At 38.0% G+C, this 27,057-nt stretch overlaps 1 protein-coding gene across 3 annotated transcripts in view; it reads left to right on the forward strand.

Annotated features, from left to right (window-relative positions):
* Window positions 1–27,057, forward strand: part of PDE7B (phosphodiesterase 7B) — a 291,481-nt gene that overhangs the window by 254,798 nt on the left and 9,626 nt on the right. For all 3 annotated transcript variants that reach the window (XM_045544422.1, XM_045544421.1, XM_045544419.1), the window contains 6 exons: window positions 1,359–1,454; window positions 3,965–4,065; window positions 5,626–5,757; window positions 19,780–19,871; window positions 24,919–25,063; window positions 26,774–26,870. In XM_045544422.1, coding sequence (XP_045400378.1) covers window positions 1,359–1,454; window positions 3,965–4,065; window positions 5,626–5,757; window positions 19,780–19,871; window positions 24,919–25,063; window positions 26,774–26,870 — 663 coding nt within the window. The remainder of the gene's footprint in view (window positions 1–1,358; window positions 1,455–3,964; window positions 4,066–5,625; window positions 5,758–19,779; window positions 19,872–24,918; window positions 25,064–26,773; window positions 26,871–27,057) is intronic.

Raw genomic sequence — 27,057 nt, forward strand, 5'->3', positions numbered from 1 at the left:
CACATTTAGTGATGATGTTTGTGTGTCCCCATCATCTACCAGGCTTGAGCTTTAAGTCATTACAGGTAGTTTTCTCACCATTCTGTTACTTGGCAAACAATGTGCAGTTGAGCAAAACATGCCCAAGACCATGAAATGGACTTTTCCACTGCGGAAGGCCAGCTGGTCTACCATATAGGGAGGACTCCCATAACTTTGCATATCCCTTTGCCCAAATTAACTGAGAAATGGGTAATAGCAAATGAAGTTACCTATGAACAAAAGAGCCTTTTAAATGGTATTTGTTTAAAAGAGAGTATGATCATCACTCTCATAGAAATATGAAATGAACACATGTCAAAGATTTTATTTAACTCAATTAATTAGAGATCTAGTAAGATGCCATAACTAGTTCAAACGAGAATTCAAAGAACCACACATATATACAAAATATATACTGCACATGTATAAGAAATGCTGAAATGAATTTATATAGCTGCAAAACTGGGAGGGAGAAATCAATTGTATTTCCACCTAGTTAATTTCATTTCTCCTATATTTTCTTCTAGTAGTTTCATAGTTTTCAGGTCTTACATTTAAGTCTTTGATCCATGTAGTGTTGATTTTTATATATGATAAGGGAGAGAGGTTTAGTTTCATTCTTCTGTATATGGATATCCAGTTTTCCCAGCACCATTTATTGAAGAGACTGTTCTTTCCCCAGTATGTTTTTGTTGCCTTTGTTAAAAATCAGTTGGCAGAAAATACATGGATTTATTTCTAGATTCTCTACTCTGTTCCATTGGTTCATGTGTCTGTGCTTTTAAAATTCAAAATCATTATTCTTAAACAGTATTTCTTGAATGCTTACAAGTTATTATAGCTTCAATTTTGCATCTCTGCTGGCTTCAGTACTAAAATATCTCATCATCAAATCTCTTCTTGAGTGATCTTCCATAGCAAGAGTAGACTACGACTATTAAGCAATATGGTGGTTTAGATACCTCTGTAAATGGAAACATCAATTGGAAGTGACTTAAGGCATATTTCAAGTGGCCATTAACTGTGTCTTTTAAAAAAATACACATACACACGTGTGTATCTCTGACACCTCAATAGACAGATTCCTTCTAACTCTTAATGTTTTCATTGCTTTTGGTATAGGGAAAAAGTCTGAGCTAATTTTACTTGTACAATAAGGAAAAACCTAAAATTAGATCATAGTAATGATATCCTCTATATCTGTATAATTTCAAATCTAAAGGGGAAAAATGATTCTAAGAGAGAAACTTTATTACAGAGACTTTGCATCTTATTATAAATCTTGATATTTTAGTGGTAATAAAAATGAGTTAAAGTTGGTGACTGTTTTCCTATAGGAAACAGCCTGGTAACACTGCTATGCCACCTCTTCAACACCCATGGACTCATTCACCATTTCAAGTTAGATATGGTGACCTTACACAGATTTTTAGGTAAGTCCTTTTTTCCATATTCCTACCCCTATTCCCATGAACAATGGCAATGCATAATACTCTTTAATATAAAGTGGTGAGAACCATAGCATGGTGGATGAAGACCTCAAATTAATCTTAAATAATCTCATCTAAATTTTAAAATATGGTTTGTCTATCTTAATCATTGAAAAATTATTTACTTTATTATAGTTGACCCTTGAACAATGCAGGGGTTAGGGGTGCCAACCCCCCACACAGTCAAAAATCCATGTATAACTTTTGACTCCCAAAAAACTTAACTACTAATAGCCTACTATTGACCAGAAGCCTTACCAATAACAGTCAGTTAATACATATTTTGTATATGTATTATATACTTGTTATAAAGTAAGACTGAGAAAAGAAAATGTTATTTAAGAAATCATGAGGAAGAGAAAATATATTTGCTATTCATGAATGGGAGTGGATCATCAAAAAGGTCTTCATCCTCATCATCTTCACACTGAGTAGGCTGAGGAGGAGGAGGAGGAAGAGAAAGGATTGGTCTTGCTGTCTCAGGGGTGGCAGAGGCAGAAGAGGATAAGTGGACACACACAGTTCAAACCTATGTTGTTCAAGGGTCAACTGTAGTTATGTTTATAATAAAGTCTATATAAAAGAAACTATCAAGAACATATAAATGTCAAAGAAGAAATGGATCTGCTCATATATTAACAAACCCCCAGCAGGATATGCCTCAAATAATTCTAATCAGAGCATGAATTGTTAAAAATCTTCAATAGACTTTTTTTTAAATAATAACTACCATTTACATAGCACCCACCATGAGCAGGGTACTTTTCATAAATTATTTCTAACCATTTGAACAAATCTGCAAGTTGTATGCTATCACCGCCATTTAATCCATAGTTAAGGAGAAGTACAAAGAGGTTTCATTACATACCCAAGGCCGACAGCTAGTAAGTGGCAGAACCTAAGTCCAAGCCTAGGTCCGTCTGATTGCAAGCCCACCGTCTTTCCGCCCAACCCCACCATCACTCTGTATCCAAAGGCGGCCCCAGTTCTGATTTGACTCTGTACATACTCTTATTTATCTGCCAGTGAATTATCCAGGGCACATTTTTAATCACCAAAGGACTTTCCTCTGCCACTTAGCATGTTTCTGACCTCTTTAACTTGCCATGTGGCTATACTTTGAATTTGGAATCTGACTTAATGTCATCAGGAGTAAAATAACAGTGACTATGATAATAACAGCAGCCACAACTGCTTATATGGTGCTTATATCTGCTGGGAGCTCTTCCAAGAACTTGCATATGTTAACATATTTAATGCTTACAGCAATACTTTGAGTTCATAGCTATTGCTATCCCCATTTTATAAAGAAGGAAACTGAGGAAACAAGCAATTAAGTAACTTGCCCAATATAGATAATAAATGATAGAGCCAGGATTTAAATATAATTGTAAAATAAACCTTCTGAATAAAAGGTATATGCAACACAATAGAAATATCTGAAACCAGCCAGAACATGGCTCATTTCCAGAAACAAAAGTAACCTCAAGCCAATTGTATTTTAATTGATTGAGCAAAGTAATGGCCATGAATAGGACCAAATAATTTTGATTTGCCTAAAGAGAAAGATACAGATTTTCAGATACTTTGGACATGTGTATGTATCCAGAGAATATGTAAACAGTGTAGACTTGACAACAGAATTAACACCAGAATCCAGATCTAGATTTATAGCATGGGTTAAAAGAACATGGCCACGCTTGCAAATCTGAGCATTCTATACATACTGAATATATATACTGCATCCTAAGCTTTGCCTTGGTCAAAAGCTGAAGCAGGCTAGGGTCTTCCATAAATAACAAACCAAAATTACCTTGCCTATGTCTCTACTTGGTTCCAAGAGCACTCTAAGCCTTGCATTAGACTTGGGGGAGCACGAAAGATGATACCTTAACTTGAATAAGATTGAAATAAATCCAAGGAATTCTCAGTTGGATCAATGCAGTACTCTGAATTTCTGCCCAAAAAAGCCCCAGATTTGCTTTGGTAGGTATTTGTTATCCAATGATAAACTCATCTTTGGCTATCAATAGGCTGATGCTACTAGGGCTCTTTGAGAGGAAACCTTGTTTATGGAGTAGTATTCACAAATGACAGCAAACTTTATTAAACTGTAGTGTGAAATGAAGTTGTCCTTTTCCTACATATTTATTTTTCCTGTGAATGGCGTCCTTCATGAATGGCAGAAAGTGGGATTTATAAAGGAGGTGAGAGGTCCCAAGTCCTCACAAATCCTTTCGGCCTTTCTCCCCTCTACTCTCCATCTCCTCTTTGCTAAAAACAGCCAAGTAGAACTGCCAAGCTTGCAAACCACATTTATTTTTAAAGGCTATCCAGGCTGCATATGTTGGAGCCACCAATATTTTTAAGCAAAAAGAACTCTCAACAAGTCTGAGCTAGTATACCGCTCCTGTTTGGGCTTTAGCTGATTGAGTTATCTGTTTGCCTCCTAGTCATGGTTCAAGAAGATTACCACAGCCACAACCCATATCACAATGCGGTCCATGCAGCCGATGTCACCCAGGCCATGCACTGCTACCTGAAGGAGCCAAAGGTAGGATGAGACCCAGCTGCCTCCTTGGCCATCTTGAAATGCCAAAGAAACTACCTGATAGGACCCAAATCACACAGGGTATCTGAGTAACTATGGTATGGGTCATTTACAATATGAATATAAATTTTTTTATTAAACTTCCAGTATCAGCTCTGAAAATCTTATTCATGAAAAAAGATGTGAATGATCTGAGGTTTTCTTTCACATTTTTTATATTTTTGAGGCTGCAATAGGACAGAAACAACCCTCTCTACAATAATCTACACTTTAGATATTTTCAGCGATCTCAAGAACTGGCTCTTTTTTGCCTTAGACCTTTGCCACAAATAGCACTAGCACTGAACTTGACTGGGAAAAGCCTCTCACCTCATGGTTTTTGATCAAAAAATGGAATCAAAACTCCTCAAGGCTCATGTTCCATTTCCTACTGAGCCAAGTAGACATCTTGATTCAGGGCCCAAGAAAACTTGTGAATGTCAAAGCCCTCTTAGCAAGCATGCTCTGATGCAATAAACCAATCCAAAGTTAAAAATTAAAAACATAATAACAACTTCACTTGGGTGAGGCAAAGACATAAAATGTAACCAAAACATTTGTATCCTCATAATATCCTGAAATAAAAAAAAAAGAGTAAAGATAAAAAACAAACAAAAAAGCATAATAATAATGCTCATTACTCAACATTTAGGCAGTTCTTAACTGTATAAAATTTAATTGGTATAATGTACAGGATGAGTTTTCTTAAGGTTTCTGGAAAATGATATTCCAGTCTAATACTCTAATTCAATCCGTTCTAACATCCCACTAAATATACAAATGCTTTGACAACAACCACTAAATGTACAGATGCCAAACAGGCATTCTCAGGACAAAGCTGGATAGATGCCTCATCCCTGTAAAATAGCCCAAAAACATGGATGGTTTTGTTTTTTAATCTCTATGTAGTCCAAAAGTTGTAAGGTATCACACAGTTATATTTTTAAAGTTAGTACTGGGTTCCCATGGCCCTGCTTGTTTTCCTAGCTAACCAAAAAATCACAGATTCTCACACATTTCCCCACTATTTAGTACACATTGAAGAAATATGCAAATTTTGCAATTCAGCCCACTTCTCTCAAAGAAGTGGCAAAGATATATCAGACAGTTGAAATACACAAATGATTTTTGTAATATTCCATCACTTCGGCTTCAACATTTTCCTTCATTTACAGCTTTCTCGAGGAGCAAGGCTAATTTCAGGCTTTCCCTTCTCCCCGCCCACCCTATAGCAATGTTGCTGACAAGCAATGTGTATCACAACAAAAAAACAAAACAGAGTGGCATTAGGAAGAGGGGGATACCTGAATGACCTACACAGTTTGAGTTGCTCGGCTGCATTCCCTTCTTCACTGAGATTCCATGTGAATATCAATCATCTCAATGAATGCTTCAGCAGGTGAAGGTCTGGCTGAGAGACTTGACCAACGTCATAACGGTTCATTCTGTTTGATTGAGCCAAAACAAACGAAAGCCTATCTGTGAAAACACACCAATCCATCTCCCAATTTGATTTTTTAACAGCTCGCCAGCTTCCTCACGCCTCTGGACATCATGCTTGGACTGCTGGCTGCAGCAGCACACGATGTGGACCACCCAGGGGTAAACCAGCCATTTTTGGTCAAAACTAACCACCACCTTGCCAACCTATATCAGGTAAGGAATCCCAGACACAGCACGGTCAATTGCCTTAGGCCCAGTGCTCAAGCCTGAAGCTTGCCCCCAGAGAGAGTCTTCATTCAGGGTCGGCCCCAGTGATGGGGACCACACTCAAAGAGCATGGGTTTGAAATAGGCCCAACATATCCCTCAAGGGAGATTAAATTAATTTACAAGCATATCCAAGGAATTTAATTTGCTCCAAAGCAGGTTTGAAATTTTCCTAAATCAAACGGGATCTCTAAGCCTAACCTCTCATGATTTGAGAATATCTGTCTCCATGGAGACTATCTTGTATATAATGGCCAGTTCTTGCAAGGCTTCCATGATATTTCCCAGGAGCAATCCTAATTCAGCCTTGAGTCTTTGGGGCCATTTCTGAACTTTCTTGGCCCCTGAGTCAGAGGTATGTTATCAAAGACAATAAATATCCTTTGTTGTTACAAAATAGTTCAGAAGCATGTATAGGTTTGCCTGAAGAATTCTTGTCTATAAAGTTGTCTCAGATATTAAACCCTATGTCATAAATGAATTACTCCCAGAATTTTCAACACAGTTCTTTGAATCATTCAGCTGTCATTAACAAAGCATATCATACAATGGGGTCATTGATCTAAATTTTAATAGATCCTCTGAAAATCTAAGTGCTAAAAGAATTCCTACAGATCCCCATCAAACAGTTGCATTAAACAAGACTTTGCATCTTGAGGATGCATTCATTTCCAATAAAGTACAATTGTAACATGAAAAGAAGCCTCTCTCCATCCAGTCGATTAGCTTTTGGCACAAGTAGGAACTGGTCTTCCAAAGCTTATAGGTCCCCCTGGCACGTCAGTGCTGAGCTCCCTCAGGCAGTCAGCAGCACCTGGAGCGGGGATAGATGTGACCATGGAGAGGGGACAGGAGGACTTTGGATGATGAGCTAAAAATTAAACAAAGATAAATAAACAACTAAAACTAAATTTTCTAAACCATCTCAAAAGCTCAACTTATTTCTTGAGAAAAGATACAGACATTTAATTAGGGGATAAATAAATGACTGTCCTGAGAGCCCCCAAGTAGGTTTTCTATTCCTGTCAATTCTGATTTTATCAAATGTCTTTTCTTAGACAAAGGAAATCAATCAACAAATTTGGCTACTTGGTCCATTCCCATAATTCATTATGTAATTCTAATATCTCATAATCAAATAAACCATATCAATGAAGTTTAAGAGAGTATCTACTGCTGTTGACTGATTTGTACATAAAAATAAGAGTCATGAAACCGTGCTTTGCATGTAGTATATAAAAACACATAATGAATCCTCATTTACACAGGAAGTCAAAAAGAAATATGCCAGATGTTAAAGAAAGATATAAAAACAAGAAAATAAATTAATTAAATACTCACTGATAATTAACAAAAATTGATTCTCAAAAAAATGATACTCCAACCTATCTGATTCAGATGCTAAAGATTTTCTCAGAAAAATTGATTCCTTAAAATTTTGAAGTACAGATAATTTTTAATAATTTTTATTTTAATATCTTTGTTAAAAATAAACATTCCAATAAAACCAATTTCTACAACCTTTTCAATGCAACATATAGTCTTGTGTGTTTTTAATCAACAACTATTTATTGCATATATTGGCTGATATACTAAGATCTAGACATTTAAAGATGAATAAAACACAATATCTGCCCTCAAACATCTGTCCAGACTCGGATGCTCAAAATGAGCAAAATTCAAGCCGATTTAATCCCAGTTTCAAAGGGGTTTGAGGAATTAGCTAAACATACACATAGATATATAATTTTTTAAAACTCTTTAAAGAATAAATGTCTGTGCTTTTCTTTGTATCCAAAGATGTCACTACGATAAAGTGAGCTATTGTTTTTATTCAGCAGTGAACTTATCCATCTGATCTGATCCTTTTTTTATAATGACTAAGGTACAGGGCTCAAAAATGACATTCAAGATACTATCTTCATCATCATTTGCTTTATGGTGTTAGGATCTCTTGGAGGCTAGAAACTCACATCTTTTAAGAGCTAGGGACAGTGTTAAAGGCAAACCAGTATCATATAGTATCATAAAGACCCTGTCTGTGTCCTACAGCTGGCTAGATAAAAGCTGAAACTTTTATCAGCCAGATTGGGACTTTTAATATTGAAAGTAAAGATTGTTTAAATGGACCTGAAAATAAAATGAGATTTCAGTTTTGTCAAAAAAAAAAATTATGATGCCTTTATACTTAGATATATGCCATCATTTATTAACTATATTAAGGAATGCCCAAAAGGTAAAGAAAATTTCTAATACAAAATTCAGCTCAACAAACTATATAACTAACCTGTATTCAACACTTGCTATGATCCAAATACTTTTATAAATGCTTTTTAGGTATTATATCATTTTTTAAATTTCTTTTTCTTTGAATCCTAGGGCATATATTATATTATTCAATCCTCACAATAGCCCAGTGAGGTGGGTACTATTATCATACCTACTTTTCAGAAAGAGGAAAAATGATACTTGGGATATTCAAGTGTTTTTTCTGAAAATAAACATAATTAATGGCAGAACGGGGAGTAGAACTCATGTCTTTTGTCTCTATGTGCATTCTGCCTCTGAAATTCATATTGATCACCTACTATGTGCAAGAAACTGAGAGGTCTCCTCCAGTCCTCCTGTTCTAGTGAGGGAGATAGAGGGTTACAGACAAGTGATTTGAAGTGTGAGAGACTTCAATAAGCACTCTAAAGTATATGGCTACAAACAAATGTGACAGGAAGACAGAAGGGAAAGAGAAACTGATTCTGCAGATGGCTTCCAGAAAAAAAAAAAAAAAAACAGAGAGGGAGAATGCTGTAAACCAGGCCTTCAAGTGTGAGTAACATTTTTAATAGCTGAAATGATAATAGCATTAGAGGCACAATGAGCTGATGAAGTTCTGGGATTAAAACCCATAATTCGAGAATAACTGGCAATGGAATTTTCCTGTGGCCTTTAGCCGAGTATATCCTGCCATCTACAATTCCTTCTCTCCCATCAGTGTCCTTTGCATATCATTAAATGTATATTCTCACTTTCTTAGAAACTTCAGATTAGTTGTACAGAACATGACCTGGGTTAGGAAATCTCCACTCTGTATTAAGCTGTAATGAGGAACTGGCACAATTTTTCAGGTTTTCAATTTTAAGCAAAAAAAAATCATGTTACATAATATATAAGCTGAGCAAGACTGTTAACAACATATGATATTTTAAAATCTTTGGAAATGTAGCCTTTTAGCCTCTTGAGGGGCTGTTGGTTGAGACGAATGGGCTTTCAGGAAACAGCATGCAAATTTTCACAGGATATACCTATGCACATTTTTCTAAGGAGAATATCTATAACTTACCCTCATCAAATTTTAAAATGAACTATAGATTCTGAAAATGTTAAGAACCATGGTGATGAATGAAAAGAACATATGTACATATATACAGAAAAATTATACATGCACACATGCACACTTGGTCAACAAGAATGCCTTAGAGAGGGTGTGCCAGGAATTATGTGGCTTTGAGAACACCCTGTGCGTGACTTTGCTGCAACCCAGACTTACTATAAATGAGATAAAATGGAAGAGGGCTTCCTCTCCCTCCTTTTGTTGGCTGTGCTCTTTTAGTTCTAATAAATAAGATCATTGCATAACACCCAGCATTTTCTTCTGCCCTGAGATAAAGAGAGAGCCAGGGCTGCCGAAGTGAAGGCCAGGTCAGAGGGTTCCCTCCTATTGTCTGATGTCTGAACTCACTAGCTGAACTGCCAACCAAGTTCAACACAAAGGCACTGAAAGCACTTCCACCTGGCACCTCTCTCATAGGACGGGAAGCAGTCCAGGTGTCCGGGGTGGACTGAGAGGAAAAGGAGCATGTGAGAGATTGAACCAAGAATTTACTTTCTATCCTTCCACCCTCCAACCACACGCAAATTTAAAGGTGGCTTCAGCAATTGCACAAAGTAAGCATTAAATCAGATACAAGATTAGTTTTTACAATTATAAAAGGAATCACTCTCAGTTCAATTTAAAACTTAATTCCTTTTGATAGAGTCTAGCTACATATTAACTAGTGACAGAGCACCCTATAGAAATAAAATAATAAGTAATGAATTGTCCCATAAACCTTATGTTTAATATTTATCATATTCTACTATGTCACGCAGAAGGTTATCATCAGTTTTCTTGGTTGTTTATCACAAGTTCTTAGAGGGGGTCAGTATGTTTAACCACTTTTTATTCCTAATGACGCTGAATCACAAGCATGAAGTTGACCAAGCCAGGAGGAATGGTCCTTCCAGGTGGCTCTATGACCTCTCCCCAAACAAACATCTGCAAAGATTGTATATAACCTCACAATTTCTACAGTATGAAAGGAATTTGGGGCAAGTAGTGTTAAAATTATAATAGGAGGCTAAAACTTGTTTTTCTGTTCCATAATTGCTGGCCCTGATCTACCCCACGGACAGCAGTTGGTATCCACGCTCCTTGTGCTCAGATCAATGTCTTGGGCAGATGCAGATCGAACAAGAGGAAGACATTAAACAAGGCAGTGCCATAGTCTCTGCAAGGGCCAAGGTCTTGTTTAGGGCTTAGTTCCTCTGAGACCTCCTGGGCTGGGGCTCTTGTAGTGTTACCAAGGAGACCACTTGGCTTGTTAGGGAAGAACTCAGCAGACTCCATTATCTCGAGTCTCGCATCTTGTTTCATGAGCAATTAAAAATGAAAACACAGACAGTGTTCCTGTTGTTGTTTTCCTTCCTATGTCCTCTAGATTTAAAAGGTGTAATTAACTCTGATTCCTGTTGTATGCCAGATTCAGTTTGTCATCATCATTCGAAATATTTTTATCAAAGAAAATGTTCAATAAATAGGGGGAAAAACAGTGTAAAGCTGTCTTATATGATAGCAACTCATCTCTGCCAGGTTCTCTTTGACAAATACTCTCTTGATTTAATTAGAAAACCTGGGTTGGTGGTTTATTAAATGCCAGGTGTGTTGTTATTAGTGAACAAAGGGATTGTTTTTGTTCTTAGGGTGAATAATACTTGATCATTCAGACAAAAAGAGAAATAAAGGTTTTGCCTTAGAAGTGTTAAGGGTTTTTTTTTCCAAATTAGAATTCTAATCACTTTTGTTGCCACAAAGGTCAATGCTTACTCTTTCAACGGTAAGATGAAGATTATTCTTAAAACTACAAGTATGAAGAGTTTGAGACACCAGAACACATTGTTATTGGGATAATGCGAAATTATTGAGCTGCTGCTTCTTAAAGATGAACAGACATGGTACCTAACGTGATATTCTAATACTATTATTTCTTGGGATAGTAAAGTGGCATCATCTCCCCATCTGTTGAGATCTCCATGACCGTTTCTGATGATTTTCTTCTTTTTCTCTGCCTACCTTTTTTTGATACTGGTGGTTGAGCCTCTGTGAAACCCAGATGAGTCTAGAGGTATAGAGCCACCTCCCTGTTGGGGGGGGACAGGGCATCATCATCTCTGGTGGTTCACTAAGAAACACCAGTGTATCCGAGCCTGCTCACCGGCCCTCACCTCTTTAGCAGGGCACAGCATCATCCTTTCACCCACCTGCACTCAGCCTTACCTGCTTTCGGCCCTTTCCCCACCGTGAAGCCACAAGGAGCTTCCTGAAGCTCAGATCTGACCACATGGATTCCTGCTTAAAACACCACTGCTCCTCAGGAGTTATTAATAACACAGTTTACAAGCCCCGTTTGGATCTGACTGCTGCCATACCCGCCTGCCTCACTTCCCACCATTACTCTCCTAGGCTTCCATGCAGCGAGCCTGAACTACTTTCATTTTCCCAAATGGATCACTCATTCCTTTATTTATCCAACAAATGCTTATGCAGTGCTTAATGCATGCCAGGTGCTGAGAATACACAAGAGGAACAAAAACAAGTAAAAATCCCTTCTTTCTTCCAGGGGAAATGGTTAAGGAAAATATGTATTCTATTAGAAAGTGATAATTTCTAAAGATAAAAAGGAGCAATAAAACAAAAGGAAGACATAAAATGTCCCTCTTGTTTCTTGCTCTTCCTTCTGCCTATTGCAATCCAATGTGCTATTGTATGGTGTATTTACCATACAGCGTATTGTCTATATTTTCTGACTCCTCTCACTCACTCATCCTTTGATCTCAACTTGGACGTATCTTCCTCCTGAACACCTTCTTTTTCTCTAAAAATCCATCTTACATGCTCCTCTTGTGCAATTTCCCGATTCTTTACTCCCCCTCTTATTGCAGTATTTATCACTCCCATTGCCGTTGCCTCACTAGATGTCCGTATCCTCCAACAGACTGTAAGTTTCCAAGCACCTGACTCGTTCTCTGTTGTATCCTCAGTATTCAGCACAGGTCTGGTGTTCAGCAAATATTTAATAGCTACTCCTACCAATGGTTACAGTCTTACTGAGAATACACCAAGAGTACACCATGCGGAAGTAGTAGCCATGATTTAAAAATTCTTTATAATGATCTTATTTGCATCTTGGAATTGACAAATGCTATCTGATATATGTTATATCTGGAGTCATTTATCTGATCCTGGTTGTCTGTAAATGAGTAGTGGGGCAGGGCCAATTGCTATAATAATTTTAAAATCTCCTTGGCTTTTACTTAAGTCTAAGGATTGCACAACAGAAAATCCCAAGTCTGGCTTCTATTAGATATTGACCAAAAATTCAAATAGGACTCTTTTTTCTTTTAACAGTTCTTTTAACTTTTGTGGCTACTGAACCTTGGAGTTTGAGATATTAATTACTCAGTAGCTATTCAACAAATGTTTACTTACTGGGGTGGTACTGTGCCGTATACTGTGGGACAGAGATGAATAAGATACACTCCCAGCCTTCAAAAGCAGTCATGGATGGCAGCGGTTTTCAAACGGAGTATGTGTGCCCGGGGGAATACGTGAAGACTCCACAAGGGGTCCACAGGCATGAGCATGAATAGTGTTAACAGAATCCATTTTCAGGTCCTTAAACTGACCTGCCTGGAATGTGCTTGCAGGGCAGTCAATCCAGTTCTACTTTCCACTCACCTTTCACAGTCACCCTGCGTCCACTTTACAAAAAATAAGACACGCCACTTACCCATTCTGAGTTGTATAGCATATTCTCCCAGGTATAAAGACACCAAAGGAACAATTTAAAATATTAAAGGAAATCTTCCATAATTGAGGCACCGTAACTCTCCCATCCATCTCATAAAATAGATGTATTGCAATAAATTTTTACGCTTAAGCATAATTATTTTTTCCAAATTTGCAATAAACTTGTGTTTTGATCAATTAGTTACTGATAACAATTGCACTATAAACTCAAGCTGGAAAAGTATTTAGTGCTCAGAGCCTGATGTTAGGAGAATTTTTTAAATTCAAATTTTAAATTTATGTACTTATTTTTGTTGAAGAGAAATATGATAGGGTGACAATAAAAGATTTTTACACGTACAAATACATTACAATAAATAAAATTCATTACAATAAATAAAATACATCACAATAAATAAAATTCTATGGAGAAATAGAATGAAAATATAAGTTCTAGAGGGAAAAGAATCAACCTAAAATTTCTAACTTAAAGAATAAATTATTCGTGTATTTTTTTCAACCAGCGATGAAAGGGCTGTAAAAGCCATCAGTATTTAGAGTCCCTTAGATACATTTAATACACAAAACAGTGATGTAATGATTTTTATATTAAAATACCAATATTCACTAATAGGCAGGACATTACATCTTTTGTAACCACTTAAATTAATGATTTTTAAAAATTTAGATATGGATTCTGAAAAGTGTGAGGAGAGCACAGTTTTTCAAAATTCATTGAAGAGTGAGTGGGCAGACCACTTGCACGTGGGCGCAAGGCCAGAGAGCAGAGTTGTTACAAGGGGTTTTAGACACCAGGATGGAAGCGTGGGGTAGGGGTGGGGAGGCGGGAAGAGGGAGCTGTCAGTTCTGGTGGGAGAACCAGGAAAGGCTTTTCCAGCACATCAATGGTCTGTCTCAGAAACAAGCAGATAAATGCATGTGCTTGTATGTGCATGTGTCTGCTTCTGATTTTATTAAGGAGATTTCTCCTCACTTTTTTTGGAGTTATATAATTCTTTATTGTCATTTCATATGCAAAAACCAAGCATTATTATAATATAAATCAAGAAATTGATAAGGCCTTTTCATTAGCTCTTTCAGGCTAATATGGAAGACAATAAATTGACTTTAAATGAACTTGTTATATTCATGATTGAAACAAGACAGAAGTTTATTTCTATCCTTCATAGAAGAAGTTTGGCAAATGGCAGTCCAGGGAAGGCATATTTGCTCCACAAAATCATCAGGGACCCAGGATCCTTTTAGTTTTGTAATCTGTCATCTCTAGGGTGAGGCCCTTGTCCTCATTGCCCAAGATAGCTGCTAGAGCTCAAGCCATTCCTGCTTCATTCCAGACTGTGAGAGGGTAGATTGGGAAAGAGCAAAAGAGGCTTCTCTTAGATCAGTCAGTTCCCTTTAAACAACCTTCCTGGAACTCCCACACAACACTTCTGCTGACACTTAATGGATCAGAACCAAATGATCCAAACCCCCTGTAAAGGAGGCTGGGAAATGTTGTCTTTACTCTGGACAACCGCAAGCCCATATGAAAACTGAGGTTCTGTGAGTAAGGAGGAAAGGAAAACAGATTTAGGGGCTGAACAAACAGGAATCTCTGGCCCACTCAATGCTTAATCTTAAACCTAACACCATCAAAATGATGAATCAGTGTGATCCTTCCCTTTATGTAACATGCTTCTTCTAACCCATGAATTACTACAGTACTTGTGCAACTCTTCTGTTTTTCTTTTGTTGTTGTTCCTACTGCTCTGGTTACCTGACATCTCCACTGTGCTGTCCATGTGTCTAAAGTCATCTCAAACTCACATGTCTCACGCTGAACTTTATACCTGCAGCCTTCCCAACACGGTTAGTGAGTGCCCCATCTTCCTGTTGCTCAGGCTGGAAACCCTGCAGTCATCCCCCCAGACCCAGAAACCAACCACCTCTCCCCATCTCCGCAGCTACCTCCCTCATCCACACCTCCATCACTTCCTGCCTGGCTGGGCGCTATTGCCCCCAAACAGCCGCCTACCTGCTTCTCCCCCACCCCCACCAAAGTCCACTGTCAACATAGCAACCAAAGTGATCTTACTTAAGTGTAAGTCATATGATTTTACTCCTCCCAAAACCCTGCAGTGTATCCTAATTTCTCTGAGTGAAAACCAAAATTCTTATAATAGCCAGAAGGCCATGCATGTGTCTCATGACCTCTCTAACTTCCTGTCTCCATACTTGCCCTCTCTCACTGTGCATTGACCTCACAGCTGTTTGCCGTTCTCTCTGGAACATTCTTCCTCCAGAGAGTATGGCTAACTCCCTCCTACCTTCAAGTCTTTGTTCAAATCTCACCTCTCACACTGACTACCTCACCAGCCCCCACTCAAAAGACTCTCAAATTATTTTTCCTTCTCTCCATGCATTTACTGTCTTCTAACATGCCATACAGTTTTTTCCACAATGAAAGTGTTTATTATGCTTATTGTTTATTGTCTGTCTCTCCTCATCCCTATCACCAGTAGTTCCTTGTCTCTTTTGTTCACTGACATATTCCAAGCATGTATCACAGTGCCTGGAATATAGTAAGTGTTCAATAAATTTATTGAATGACATCAAGTAATTTGTTCAGTAACCTACTTAGCAAATTTGTAAAAACTCTGTGCAAGGCATAGAGTTGAGTGGGTACACAGGAATAAGGTAGGCTTCCTACTAATGTAGCTTATAATCTAATAAGAAGAAAAGGAAGTGCATAGAAAACTCTAACACACATAAACAGGACTGAGTTCAACCTAACTCAGGACTCAAAGAATGACAAAGGAAAATTCAAAATAAAGAGTATTAGACTCAGAGGAGACCAAGTTCACCTCTGTCTGGGATGACTCCAGATGGCTTTCTGGATGGAGTATCTGAAGAGAACTTTGAAAGACATGAGGTAGATTGGTAAGTAAATATAGAGAAAGAAGTATTTGAGGTTAATAAACCACCTTGGAAGACTTGAAAGTAGCAAAAGAGAAAGACACTGTCATATACTAATAATTTTATATCTATGTTAATAAGTTATAGTGTTATTAATATATTATTTATTTAGACTATAAGGGCTTTGTAGGAAAGGTGAGGTAAGGGGATTGAATTATCTCAAACATCTAGGAATGGAATAATAGTTGGGACAATTTTCAGAGAGCACTGAATGCTGAGCTAAGGAATTAGGCTTAATTTATCCAGTAGGGATCCACTGTGGAGTCTGGAGTGGGTGTGGGGAAAGGCAGGTGGCATGGTCCCGCTGCAGGCAGGTGAGCTCATTGAGGGCAGCGAGTTATCTCATTTTTCCTTGGATCTCCAGCACCTGCCAGAGCACCTGGCTTATTAGTGGGTGCTCAATATTTATTTATGTTTCAACCAATCATTGAAGAGATGGTAGAAAATCTTGTCAAACAAACAAGTCGTATTCTAGCAACTATAGGGAGGATGGCTTGAAGGAAGGATAGTTATTAATAAGAAGGATGAGAAAGCCCTGAAATAGGGTCGCTTCAATGAAAGGAAACACTGGGTACAAGCAGTGACACCACATAGGAAAAACCAAACAGGATTCAGAGATTGATTGGAGATGAGGGTTGAGAGTGAATGAACGATGAGTTCAATCTAAGTCTACTCAACTCATAACATATTCCAAGCCCAGGACTTTTAGCGGTGAAACCAGATTCAGAGGTAGATGCAAAGATTCTAATGTGGGTTTAGAAAATAACATCTAATTAAAATAATCAACCATAGATTTTTTTTTTCAGGCAACTATAGGTGCCTTTTGGGAAATTAAGTATAATTGCAGGCATTCATCAGCTTATAAATTTCAGGCTTCTGAATGCTTGGAGGTGGCAGTGCAGAGGAAATTCCTGGGAGGAACCGAGGGAGTACGCAGAGCTTGGGTCTTGAGTCTGGCAGACCTGGGTTAAGGCCTTCCTCAGCCACCCACTCGCTGTGCGGCCTCCCTGAGAGACCTGAGATTTTATCATCCATGAGTTAATGATAAAAACAGTAGAGTGGCATGTGAGGTTTAGATGAGGGCATATAAAGTGCCCGGCACAGAGGTGGTGCTTGATAAATGTTAGTCTTCCCTTCCTGTGCTGCCCTTCTTTTCTGACTCTCTGGAATCCACTGGGGTGCCCCTACTTCCAGCACAGTTCTGGCCAAAACATCCTTCTGTGCATAATGACTCTTCCACAAAAGGGTGTGTTTGCAATCATCCACACTATTGTCTTTTATTCTGTGCCAGCTTCCAAGCCCAGTCAATTTCCTTCCATCTCTGGTGCTTATCTCCAAATATGGTTTCACCAGCAAATTTCCCAAGTATCCTTTTATTCTGTCTTCAGGAAGATTATTAATGAAGACGTTAAGTCGGGCTGGCATAAATAACAATGCTTAAGGCCATCTTCCAGACACTTTTGTTCCACTCAGCAGGGCTATGTTGTCATTTATCATTAGGTCTTGTTACAGTTTTCCGGCCCCTCAAAAAACTCACGTGAGAACATTCATGTCCACATCTACTTGAATCAGTCTCGCAAGAACTCACGAGCGGCTGAATTAAATGTCATTGCAAGATTGAACAGCTGTTACATCACACTAACCTATTATTCTCTGCTCTCATAAATCTTTACAATCAAAACAAATTAGTCTAGCATGTTATTTCTAATCAGCCGTCCCTTTTGTTGTGTGTGGCCCATGCCCAAAAGGAGATAATAAACCAGTTGATAAAAGCAACAACATCTCATCACTGCTTCAAACATGCTCAAGTGGTGAATAAGAATAATGACTCCTTGGCAATGAGAGAAATATATAGCAATATAAACAGCCTCGACAGAGGGTAAGTGTAAGACTCAGCCTCATGAAACTCATTATGACCAAGTCCTGGAGAGAAATCGGTTTATTAATTTTGGAACCAAGGATAGTTGCAGCTTTCTTGAACTTGTGTTTTCCTAATAGCCCCTGGATTACGTCACTCACAGGGATTCCCTTTCTTCGTTTGCTGAAAAGTTAAGTGTTATACAGGTGGCTCAGATACAGCTGGAGCATAATGATGGCATGGCTTTCAGTCTCATTCATGGCTTCATTTAGTCTCCATATTATTTTCTTTGCTTCTTTCCCCTCACTTTTTTAAAAATTGTGGTAAAATACACATAATATAAAATTTACCATCTTAACCATTTTGAAGTATACAGTTTTGTGGTATCAAGTACATTTATAACGTTGTGCAACCATCAGCACCCTCCCTCTCTAGAACTCTTTTCATCTTGCAAAACTGAAATTCTATACCCATTAAACAATGACTGCCCATTCCTCTCTCCCCCGGCCCCTGGAAACCACCGTTCTATGTCTGTCTCTGTGATTACGACTACTCTAGGTACCTCACACAAGTGGAATCATACAGTGTCTCTCACTTTTAAGGAATGCTATTATCTCAGTCCACTTTGTTACTATTAATAACACACTACCTGAAACTGGGTAATTTGCAAGGAAACAAAATGTATTTCTTACAGTTATGGAGGCTGAGAAGGCCAAGGTCAAGGCGAGCTACATCTGGTTAGGGCCTTCTTGCTGATGGGGACTCTGTGCAGAGTCTCAGGGCAGGGCATGGTGAGGGGCTGAGCATGCTGGCGTGCTAGCTCAAGTCTCCCTTCCTCTTCCTATAAAGCCACCAGTTTCCCTCCCATGATAACCCATTAATCCATGAATGAGTTAACACAGCCGTGAGGGCTGCCCTCATGATCCTATCACCTCTTAAAGGCCCCGGCTCTCGATACTACCACATTGGGGATTAAATTTCAACATGAGTTTTGGAGGGGACAGTCAAACCATAGCAACTATCTCTTTGTATTTTTTGTAAGTTTATAACCCCTCTTGAAACAAGATGTAGAATGAATAAAGAAAGAAACAAAAAAGAAAATAAAGCAAAAAAATTGCCTGAGCTCGAGATGGGTTCTCTTTCATATGTATGAAGTCAGTGATAAAGCTATGTTTGCTAATTAGAAAAAAACACAGTGGAGTGTGATAAATATTCATTATTGAAATGGTTAGCTAAATATTCAAATAATAAGCATATTTAAAATAACAGCAAAGTCAAAGGAGACTGAACATAATAGAGGTTCCCACAGGGGAGAAATATGAATATAATTGAACAAGGAAGCAATTGTAGATTCCAACTCAGAGACCTAATGGGCTAAATGCCAATAGACTGGTCATAAAGGTTATTGGCAGAGCTGCCTCCAGGGCAGTGGTTCTCAAACTTCAGTGTACCCGGGCATTAATTACCACAAACCTATTGAATCAAAACCGTAATAGCTGGGACTCAGGAGTCAGAATGTGTCACCATCTCCGTGGTGGTTTAGATTTAGGAGGTTCTTTTCAGTGTTGAGAAGCAATGGTCAGGGTAATCGATTAGACCAGGGTTGTGAAGCCTGCCTCTGTTCAGGTTGCTAGTATAATCTTGGGTTATGTTATGACTGTAGTGCCTTGGTCTCCGTTACTACATATTTTTAACTGCTTTGCTTTCTTGCATCTACATTTAGTGCTGCCTTGACAAGCTACTGAAAACAGGGGCCGAAGCAGGAGTGAGTGATGCTGGAAATAGATCGTCACTCACCCCTGCAGCAGAGGGTCAGCCCAGGCCCTGCCACTCTCCCACTCTCATCGTGGCCTTGACAGTAGACCTCGTGGTAGTTTTCTCTTGTGTTTCCTTTCTGGTCTGTCTCTGTGTCATCAGGTACAAACTGGCTGGAGGGAAAATGCTGGCCTCAGTGGAGTTGTGTGTTCAGCATGCAAGATCAGTATCTGGCTTCCCTCTGATTTATAGCTTTTTTTCCCCCTCTTTCTTTCTAGAATATGTCTGTGCTGGAGAATCACCACTGGCGATCTACGATTGGCATGCTTCGAGAATCAAGGCTTCTTGCTCACTTGCCGAAGGAAATGACGTAAGTGCTGCCGAGATGAAACACACTGATGTGCACGCAGTAAAGATAAGCCTCTTTCTCTAGGGCACGGCTGGGACCCCTGCGTGAATGGCAAGGAGCCAGCCGGCTGTGCTTCCTGCCTGCGTTGGGATGTCTGTCTATCAGAGGAGATTTGGTGTCGGTTACAGCAACCCAGAAACCAGAATCTCTCTGTGTGCTTTGAAAGGGCCTTGGACACTCAATGACCTGCAGTCAGGAAAAGGGATAATAAACAGCTCTCAGTTTTCACACTCTTCAGCGTCAACACCCTGCTTTGCCAAATTCCCGTCCTTTAAGTTAGCAAAATTGTCCTCCCATGTAGATCCAAATAATAAATATTTGTCAAGAAGGAATGTAGGAGTTCTCAAGCTAGATTTAAAACTAGTCCAATAAAGCGTGTTTTGTAATTGCCAGTCTTAACAAAATTAGAAGTCAGAAATTCTTTTCTAAAGTGTCATTCGTTAAGTAATTGAATTGATCCCAGCAATTTTTTCACAACTAATTTACCTATGTCTCTTGTGCTTTAAACAGAAGGGGAAACACTAGTTTCCTGGTTCACAGTTCGTTAGCCCCCTGTGTAGGCCAAGTCCTACTAAATCCAAGGCCATTGGCTCATTTTCCTCATGGCCCCAAGTTAGCTGCTACACTGTGTTCCAAAGCCATTACAAACTGCAATCTGTTTAATGAAAATGTGCACAACCCAAGGGACCCAGGTGAAAGGAATAGATAAATTGCTGTATCCTTCTTAATGACAGGTATAAACCTAACTTGAGGTCTAGGACCAAGTGGTATCTCCCCATAAAACAACCAGTATGCTCCGGGGGTTGTAGGTTTATTCTTGGCCCTCTGATACTATCCCATGCTGTTTCCTAGCACCCAAAGGAATGTGGAATTTGCAGGAGGAACTTCAGTTCTGATAACTTTTGATCCCATAACTAAATAAAACCAGTCCTCGTGCACGGAATAAAAACCTGTGCCTTTTACTAGAATAATAAATTGCAAAAATTGAAACGATTAAATACAAAAAGAACTAAAAAGTAGAGCAAGAAATCAAGTGAGAAAGAGAAGAGAAAAGAGGAGGCAAGCGGGAGGGAAAAATTAAAAAAAGAAAAAAAGAGAAGGGAAGAGAAGGAAGAATAGTGAAGACAGAAAAGAAGAAAATGCAAGAAAAATGGGAGGAGGGGACTCGGGCGGCTAGGTTTGTCCCCTTTAATATTCACATTCATCCTGTTCGTTGCTCCGTTAGTATTCATTTCCTAAAATACTGCTTTCATCTCTATGGATTCCAAATTAAAATACCATAATTTTAAGCCACTTTGTGGAACACAGTGTTATAAATTGCTTTTGCTAGAATAATTGTTATGCAATAATATATGCAAATGCTTTATAACAAAAGCTATCATCATCATTATTACACCATGCATTACATCATCCTCATGTAAATGCTTTAAAGTCTTTTTTCTGATTTTTAAAAGTAAGACCGGTTAATCATAGAAATTAAGAAAAACTCAGAAAAGTATTAGTTTGAACCTTATGAAGTTGCTGTTTTTGAGGGTCAAAAACCATAGAATATTGGCAGTTTCATACGGTTCAACCTGATATGAAGAAGAAAACTAAAATTACTAGTAATCCTGCCATCCAGGAATAATTCATGTTAACCTGGCTGCCATATTTCCTTTTAGGCTTTTTTCAATACAACCATATTTTAACAAAATGGGAGACTTATCTTGTAGTTATGTCCTGATATTTTTCATTTGCTGTGAAGGCTTTTTTCCATATCATTAAGCCTTACTTCAATTACAATCAGTTTTTTGGCTACATGGCATCACTGTGCCAAAATCTATGCAACCATTGCTTATCATTGGGAATTTAGATAGTTCCCAAATTTTTGCCATTATTTATGCTCAACAAGCATTCTTAAACATATATTATTATCCCAAACTCTAATACTCTATTTTCTCAGAATATGTTTGTGGATAGAAATTATTAGTCAGAAAGGTCTGAATTTTTAACATCCTTGTTGTATATTATCAAGTGGTTTTTCCAAAAATTTGTATCTACCTGCATTCCCATTGTTGGGTTATAAGAAAATGTACCAATGCACCATCACCAAAATTGTTCTATCTTTATTATCTTTTGTAAACATTTGTAAATTTGACACATATATGTAAGTATATACATGCATATATATGTATATAGAGAGAAATAGAGATTTTTGTTGAATTAGTATGCATCATTTAATTACAACTAAGATTGAAATTTTTCATATATTTACTAGGCATTGCTATTTCTTTAGAAAACAAATTTTTATATTTGATCTTTCCCTATCAGCATTATTCATTTGTAAGAATTCTTTGTATATTAACTACGGTAACCATTTGTTATATGTCTTAAATATTACTTGATGTTTTTATTTACTTTTTAATTTGATTCATGAAATATTTTACCTAACCAAAATAGTTATATTTCTGATTATAAATTTAATAAATTCATATTTTCAAAGAATTTATAAATATTGAAAAGTATAAAGAATAAAATAAAAATCACCCATAATCCTACTATACATTTTTCCAATTTATTTTCTATGACCATAGAGATCATGCTTTACCTGCTTTCTATCCTGCTTTTTAACATAACATTTTTCTATGTCAATAAATATATCTGTACATCATCATATTTAATAATTGCATAATGTGAATATATCATGATTTAACTAATCTCCTTATAAATTTTTGTGATTACTTTCTCCCTAAAATGTTTCATTATTGTAAACAATAGAATAGGCATCCATTTAACACATATCTTTACTAATTAAATCTTTACTAACATGTTAATAGAAATTTATAGATAAACTGTTGGTCAAATTATTAATGTTCATCAAATGCTTTTAAGACTAAGTTCTAACTTACCCTCCAGAAACATTGTACTAATTTACACTCTCACTAACAGAGAACGAGTGGAATCATTTTCTCCCTACCATCAGCTACATAAAGTATTATAGTCATTCATTAATTCAGTGAATTATTTAATAGTTCATTTTAATCCTTACCGATAAAAATGGGGAAGTAGAATCACATAGCTGTTTTAATTTGGTTTTGGTTATACTAAAGAATATTTACTATCACTTTATATTTTGGGAGTAGTTTGTATTTCTTTTGTGAATTTCCTGCTTTACATATTTCTTTTAATGTTCAGAAGTGGATTAAAGATGTATGTGTGGCTTAAAAAATGTGAATGCTGAGACTATAAACCTTTTAGAATGTAATGTAGGGGAACTTTTTCATCAGAGTTGGGAAGGATTCTTAAATAGGAGAAAAATCTAAACTATAAATAAAAAGAATTTTAGATTAAGCTACATTAAAAATTAAGATTTCCTTATCAATAAACATAAAGAAAATGAAAAGACAAGCCAGAGTGAGAGAAGATGTTTGCAACACATAACTGACAAAGGACCAGTATTTAAAATATGTAAAGAACTCTTAGAATCAATAAGAAAAAGGAAGACAACCCAATAGAACAATAGATAAAGACTGGAATAGAAACTTCATAAAAAAATACAAATGGCCAATAAACACATGAAAATACATCCAACCTCATTAGTAATCAAGGAAATTCATATTAAAGCCACAGTGAGTTGTATGACATACCCATCAGATTGGCAAAAAATGTAAAGGGTAAGAATATAGAGCAATGAGCATCTCATCTGTTAGTGCTGGGAGGGTAAATGTCCACAATCATTTTGAAAATAATTGGCAATATCTATTAAATTGAAGATAAACATAACCTGTGATCCAGTTATTTAATTCCTAGATATAGACCCTAGGGAAACTTCTACACATGTGTAATGGAGGTATACAAACAAGGATGTTTATTACGGCATTTTTCACAGTAGCCAAAAACTAGAAACAACTCAAGTTACCATCAAAAGCAGAACAAGTAAACACATTGTAGTATCTTCCTACAATAGATACAATATAATAATGAAAATGGATAACTACAGCCCTTCACATCAACATGGATGAATTTCAAAAACATAATGTTAAGCTAAAAAAGCAAGTTACAAACTGATATGTACCATATAACTTAAAGTTAAACCATATTGTTTAGAGATGTGTGCACAGGTGTTAAAATTATAAGTAGCAAGAAAATGATTAAGACAGACCAAAAGAGTGGTTACTTCAGGGATTGAGGGGAGCGGGATTGTGGTGAGACAGGCAATGGGGACCTTCTGGGGCAGGCAGATGTTCTTGACCGGTGTGGTAGTTATGAGATGTTCATCTTATATATGTGTACATATGCTCTATGCACTGTACTTAAATATATTTCATCTTAAAGGTGAATTTTAAAAGTAATTATGAATCTTTCCTTCCACTGATTACTTTCAAAATGTAAGGTAAAGCTCTAACTTGCTTTATTTTTCCAAAATATCTCTCTCTCCCTGTACCATTTGTTGACTAGCATATCTCTTACGCACTAGTTTGTAATGGCGTCTTAATCGTCCTTTTTTTTTTTCAAGTTCTAGTATCTCTTTCGGGCTGATCTATTCTGTTCCGTTGATGGATCTTTCCATCCCATATTACCATTCACTGTTACTCCCATTGTGATTATTTCTATTATTTTGCATTTTCTCTCTCCATGCAAATCTTAATGTTTGGACTGGTTTGAACTCTCTAAAAGCACAACCCAAACTCCTGTGATTCTGCCAGTCTTTTTGTGTCCTCCTCCTTAAAGCATGCATTAGTTTCTCTACCCATAGGAACCATGGAAATGTATAAACTACCACAACTTTGTTCACCCAAGGTTTCAATCACTCTGCATAGCTCTTGGCATACCTCCTGTCAAAGGACAGAACTGACAGTGGGAGAGAGACTCGCTCGTGGGCTGTGCGGGGCTGGGACCCTGTGTAACAAACAGAATCAAAGGCAGAAACGAGAGTAGGAGCCAACTGAAGCTGAGAGAATCAATCACCCTCCTCAAAGGGATTTGCTTTCTGTGTGTGTGTTTTTCTCTTTTATTCCTATGGATGCAGACAGGATATTGAACAGCAGCTGGGCTCCTTGATCTTGGCAACAGACATCAACAGGCAGAATGAATTTTTGACCAGATTGAAAGCCCACCTCCACAATAAAGATTTAAGACTGGAGGATGCACATGACAGGCACTTCATGCTTCAGGTAAACCGTAACAACAACTAACAGCCATTATCCTTGCTGAGTAAAAACACTTAGGGATATAATCAGTATTTTAGCACATTTGAGAAGGAGATATCTCCCATGGTATAAGCTAAAGCAGTGACCTATTTTATTAAAAGCTTTGAGATGCATGAAATTTTCAAGTGGTTTGCAAGCAAACAAAATCTGGGTTTCATGTCAGCAAGTTGATAATATCTCATTTTTCCTTATTCCATAACTGCTTTACCACGGAGTCGCCATACTGGATCTACCACATTTTGTGGCTTGCTGTGAAATTGACCGCTGTGATACCTGTGTGATTTTAAAAGACTGTCTCTGTAACACAAAAATTTTATGTTAACTATAGTTCAAACAAAAATTGAAAAACAAGTGGACTTCCTTTACCTAATCAAACCCTGTTTACTTACTTTTACTACCTAAACTATTTTTATCTGAGTCTCGAACATGTTTATCTAGTCTTACCATTTTTAAGCAGCAATAAATAATTTTAAGTTGAATTGAATTGAATTGAATCAGATCAAGCCCAACCCTTTCTGCTTTACTCCCCGGCAAGGAGCCATTGGTACATTTGTTTGTTCCAGGCTTCCATGCTGCCCTCTGTAGCTGTCCAAAGTGTTCCATCCTTGCTAGGAAATACCCTACTCCCAGCTGTAGAACTATGATTGCCCCTCCTTTCTTCCCAAACTAGTCTTCTAGTCGCTGAGTGCCACAAAGATCAACCAGGTGTATGATTTAAGTGACTCGAGCCAAGTTTTAAGTAGTTGACAGATTTGGTCTTGAACCCTTACACTTCCAAAGGAAGGCTGACTAATCAAATGAATCCCTCAAGGCAGAACTTAGAAGGGACTTCTTCCCCTTACCTACTCCAACATGTACTGGTACCCTCATTAACCAGGAAATAAATGTAAACAGCCAAACGTGCAGCTTAAGGTGATCAAAGGCTCTTCCAGACCCCACCATTGCTAGCTGTTCTGTGATCCCAAGGAATTGGGTCAAAACAATGCACATTGCTGGTGGATGGGTCTCTTGGCAGCAGTTGGTGATTAAAAGGGAGAAGCAACTTCTCTGGAAATTCAAGGTTACCCTCCCAGAGTCATCATCGCTGACAAAAGCTGACATCCCAGATCCAGACCCAGGTGAGGCTAGCCACAAAGGCCCTGATTTAGCTCTACAAACAAAATGCTCCTAGGTTTGATACGACTTAGCTCCTGGCTGGCAGTCTGAGCTTACACATGCAGACACAGGCGTGTAAATGCCAACACACACAATGCAAGTGATGTATGGAGTTGGTCCATGTGGCTACTGTGAGAGTGAGGTCCAGATGATCTCACCTGAGCCAGGTGAGGGGGCCCCTGCAGCCTCCCTGCCTGTGAGGGGTGGGGCAGCAGAAGCAGCCAGCCCATGGCTGTCCTTGGCCTCCTGCCCACCCAAGTCTCCTCCAGGAAGCTCCATGTCCTTGGACTGTGGCTCTTCCCTCCTTCTCAACGCTGTAAAGCCAGCGTTCTGAACGAAGGCTTTGTGTGCTGGTGAATAAGTGCTGTTTCCTGAAGAGGCAAGTCAGGGAGGCCCTCTGTAAATATGGGCCTGGTACCACAAGGCAGACTGGCGGGCTTCACGGGCCCTTTGGCTCGGGTGCATTTGCAACTGCAGGAGCATCCTCTGACAACCTCTCCCTGCCCTGTCATTTCTCAGATCGCCTTGAAGTGTGCTGACATTTGCAATCCTTGTAGAATCTGGGAGATGAGCAAGCAATGGAGTGAAAGGGTCTGTGAAGAATTCTACAGGCAAGGTCAGTAGTGATCCAACAGCTAGATTTCACTGCCCCTTCTTCTCGCAGGCATTTATCCTAATAAAACAGGAAATGGCTAATCTATCATGACATTTGTTCTTTCGTCAACTCTTATTATCCTAACCTTTCTCTTTAACTCTCTTGCAAACCACCAACCCTTTTTTGGAAAAAAGTCTAAAAATAAATA

Source organism: Lemur catta, chromosome 2 (assembly GCF_020740605.2).
Source record: "Lemur catta isolate mLemCat1 chromosome 2, mLemCat1.pri, whole genome shotgun sequence".
Taxonomy (NCBI): Eukaryota; Metazoa; Chordata; class Mammalia; order Primates; family Lemuridae; genus Lemur; species Lemur catta.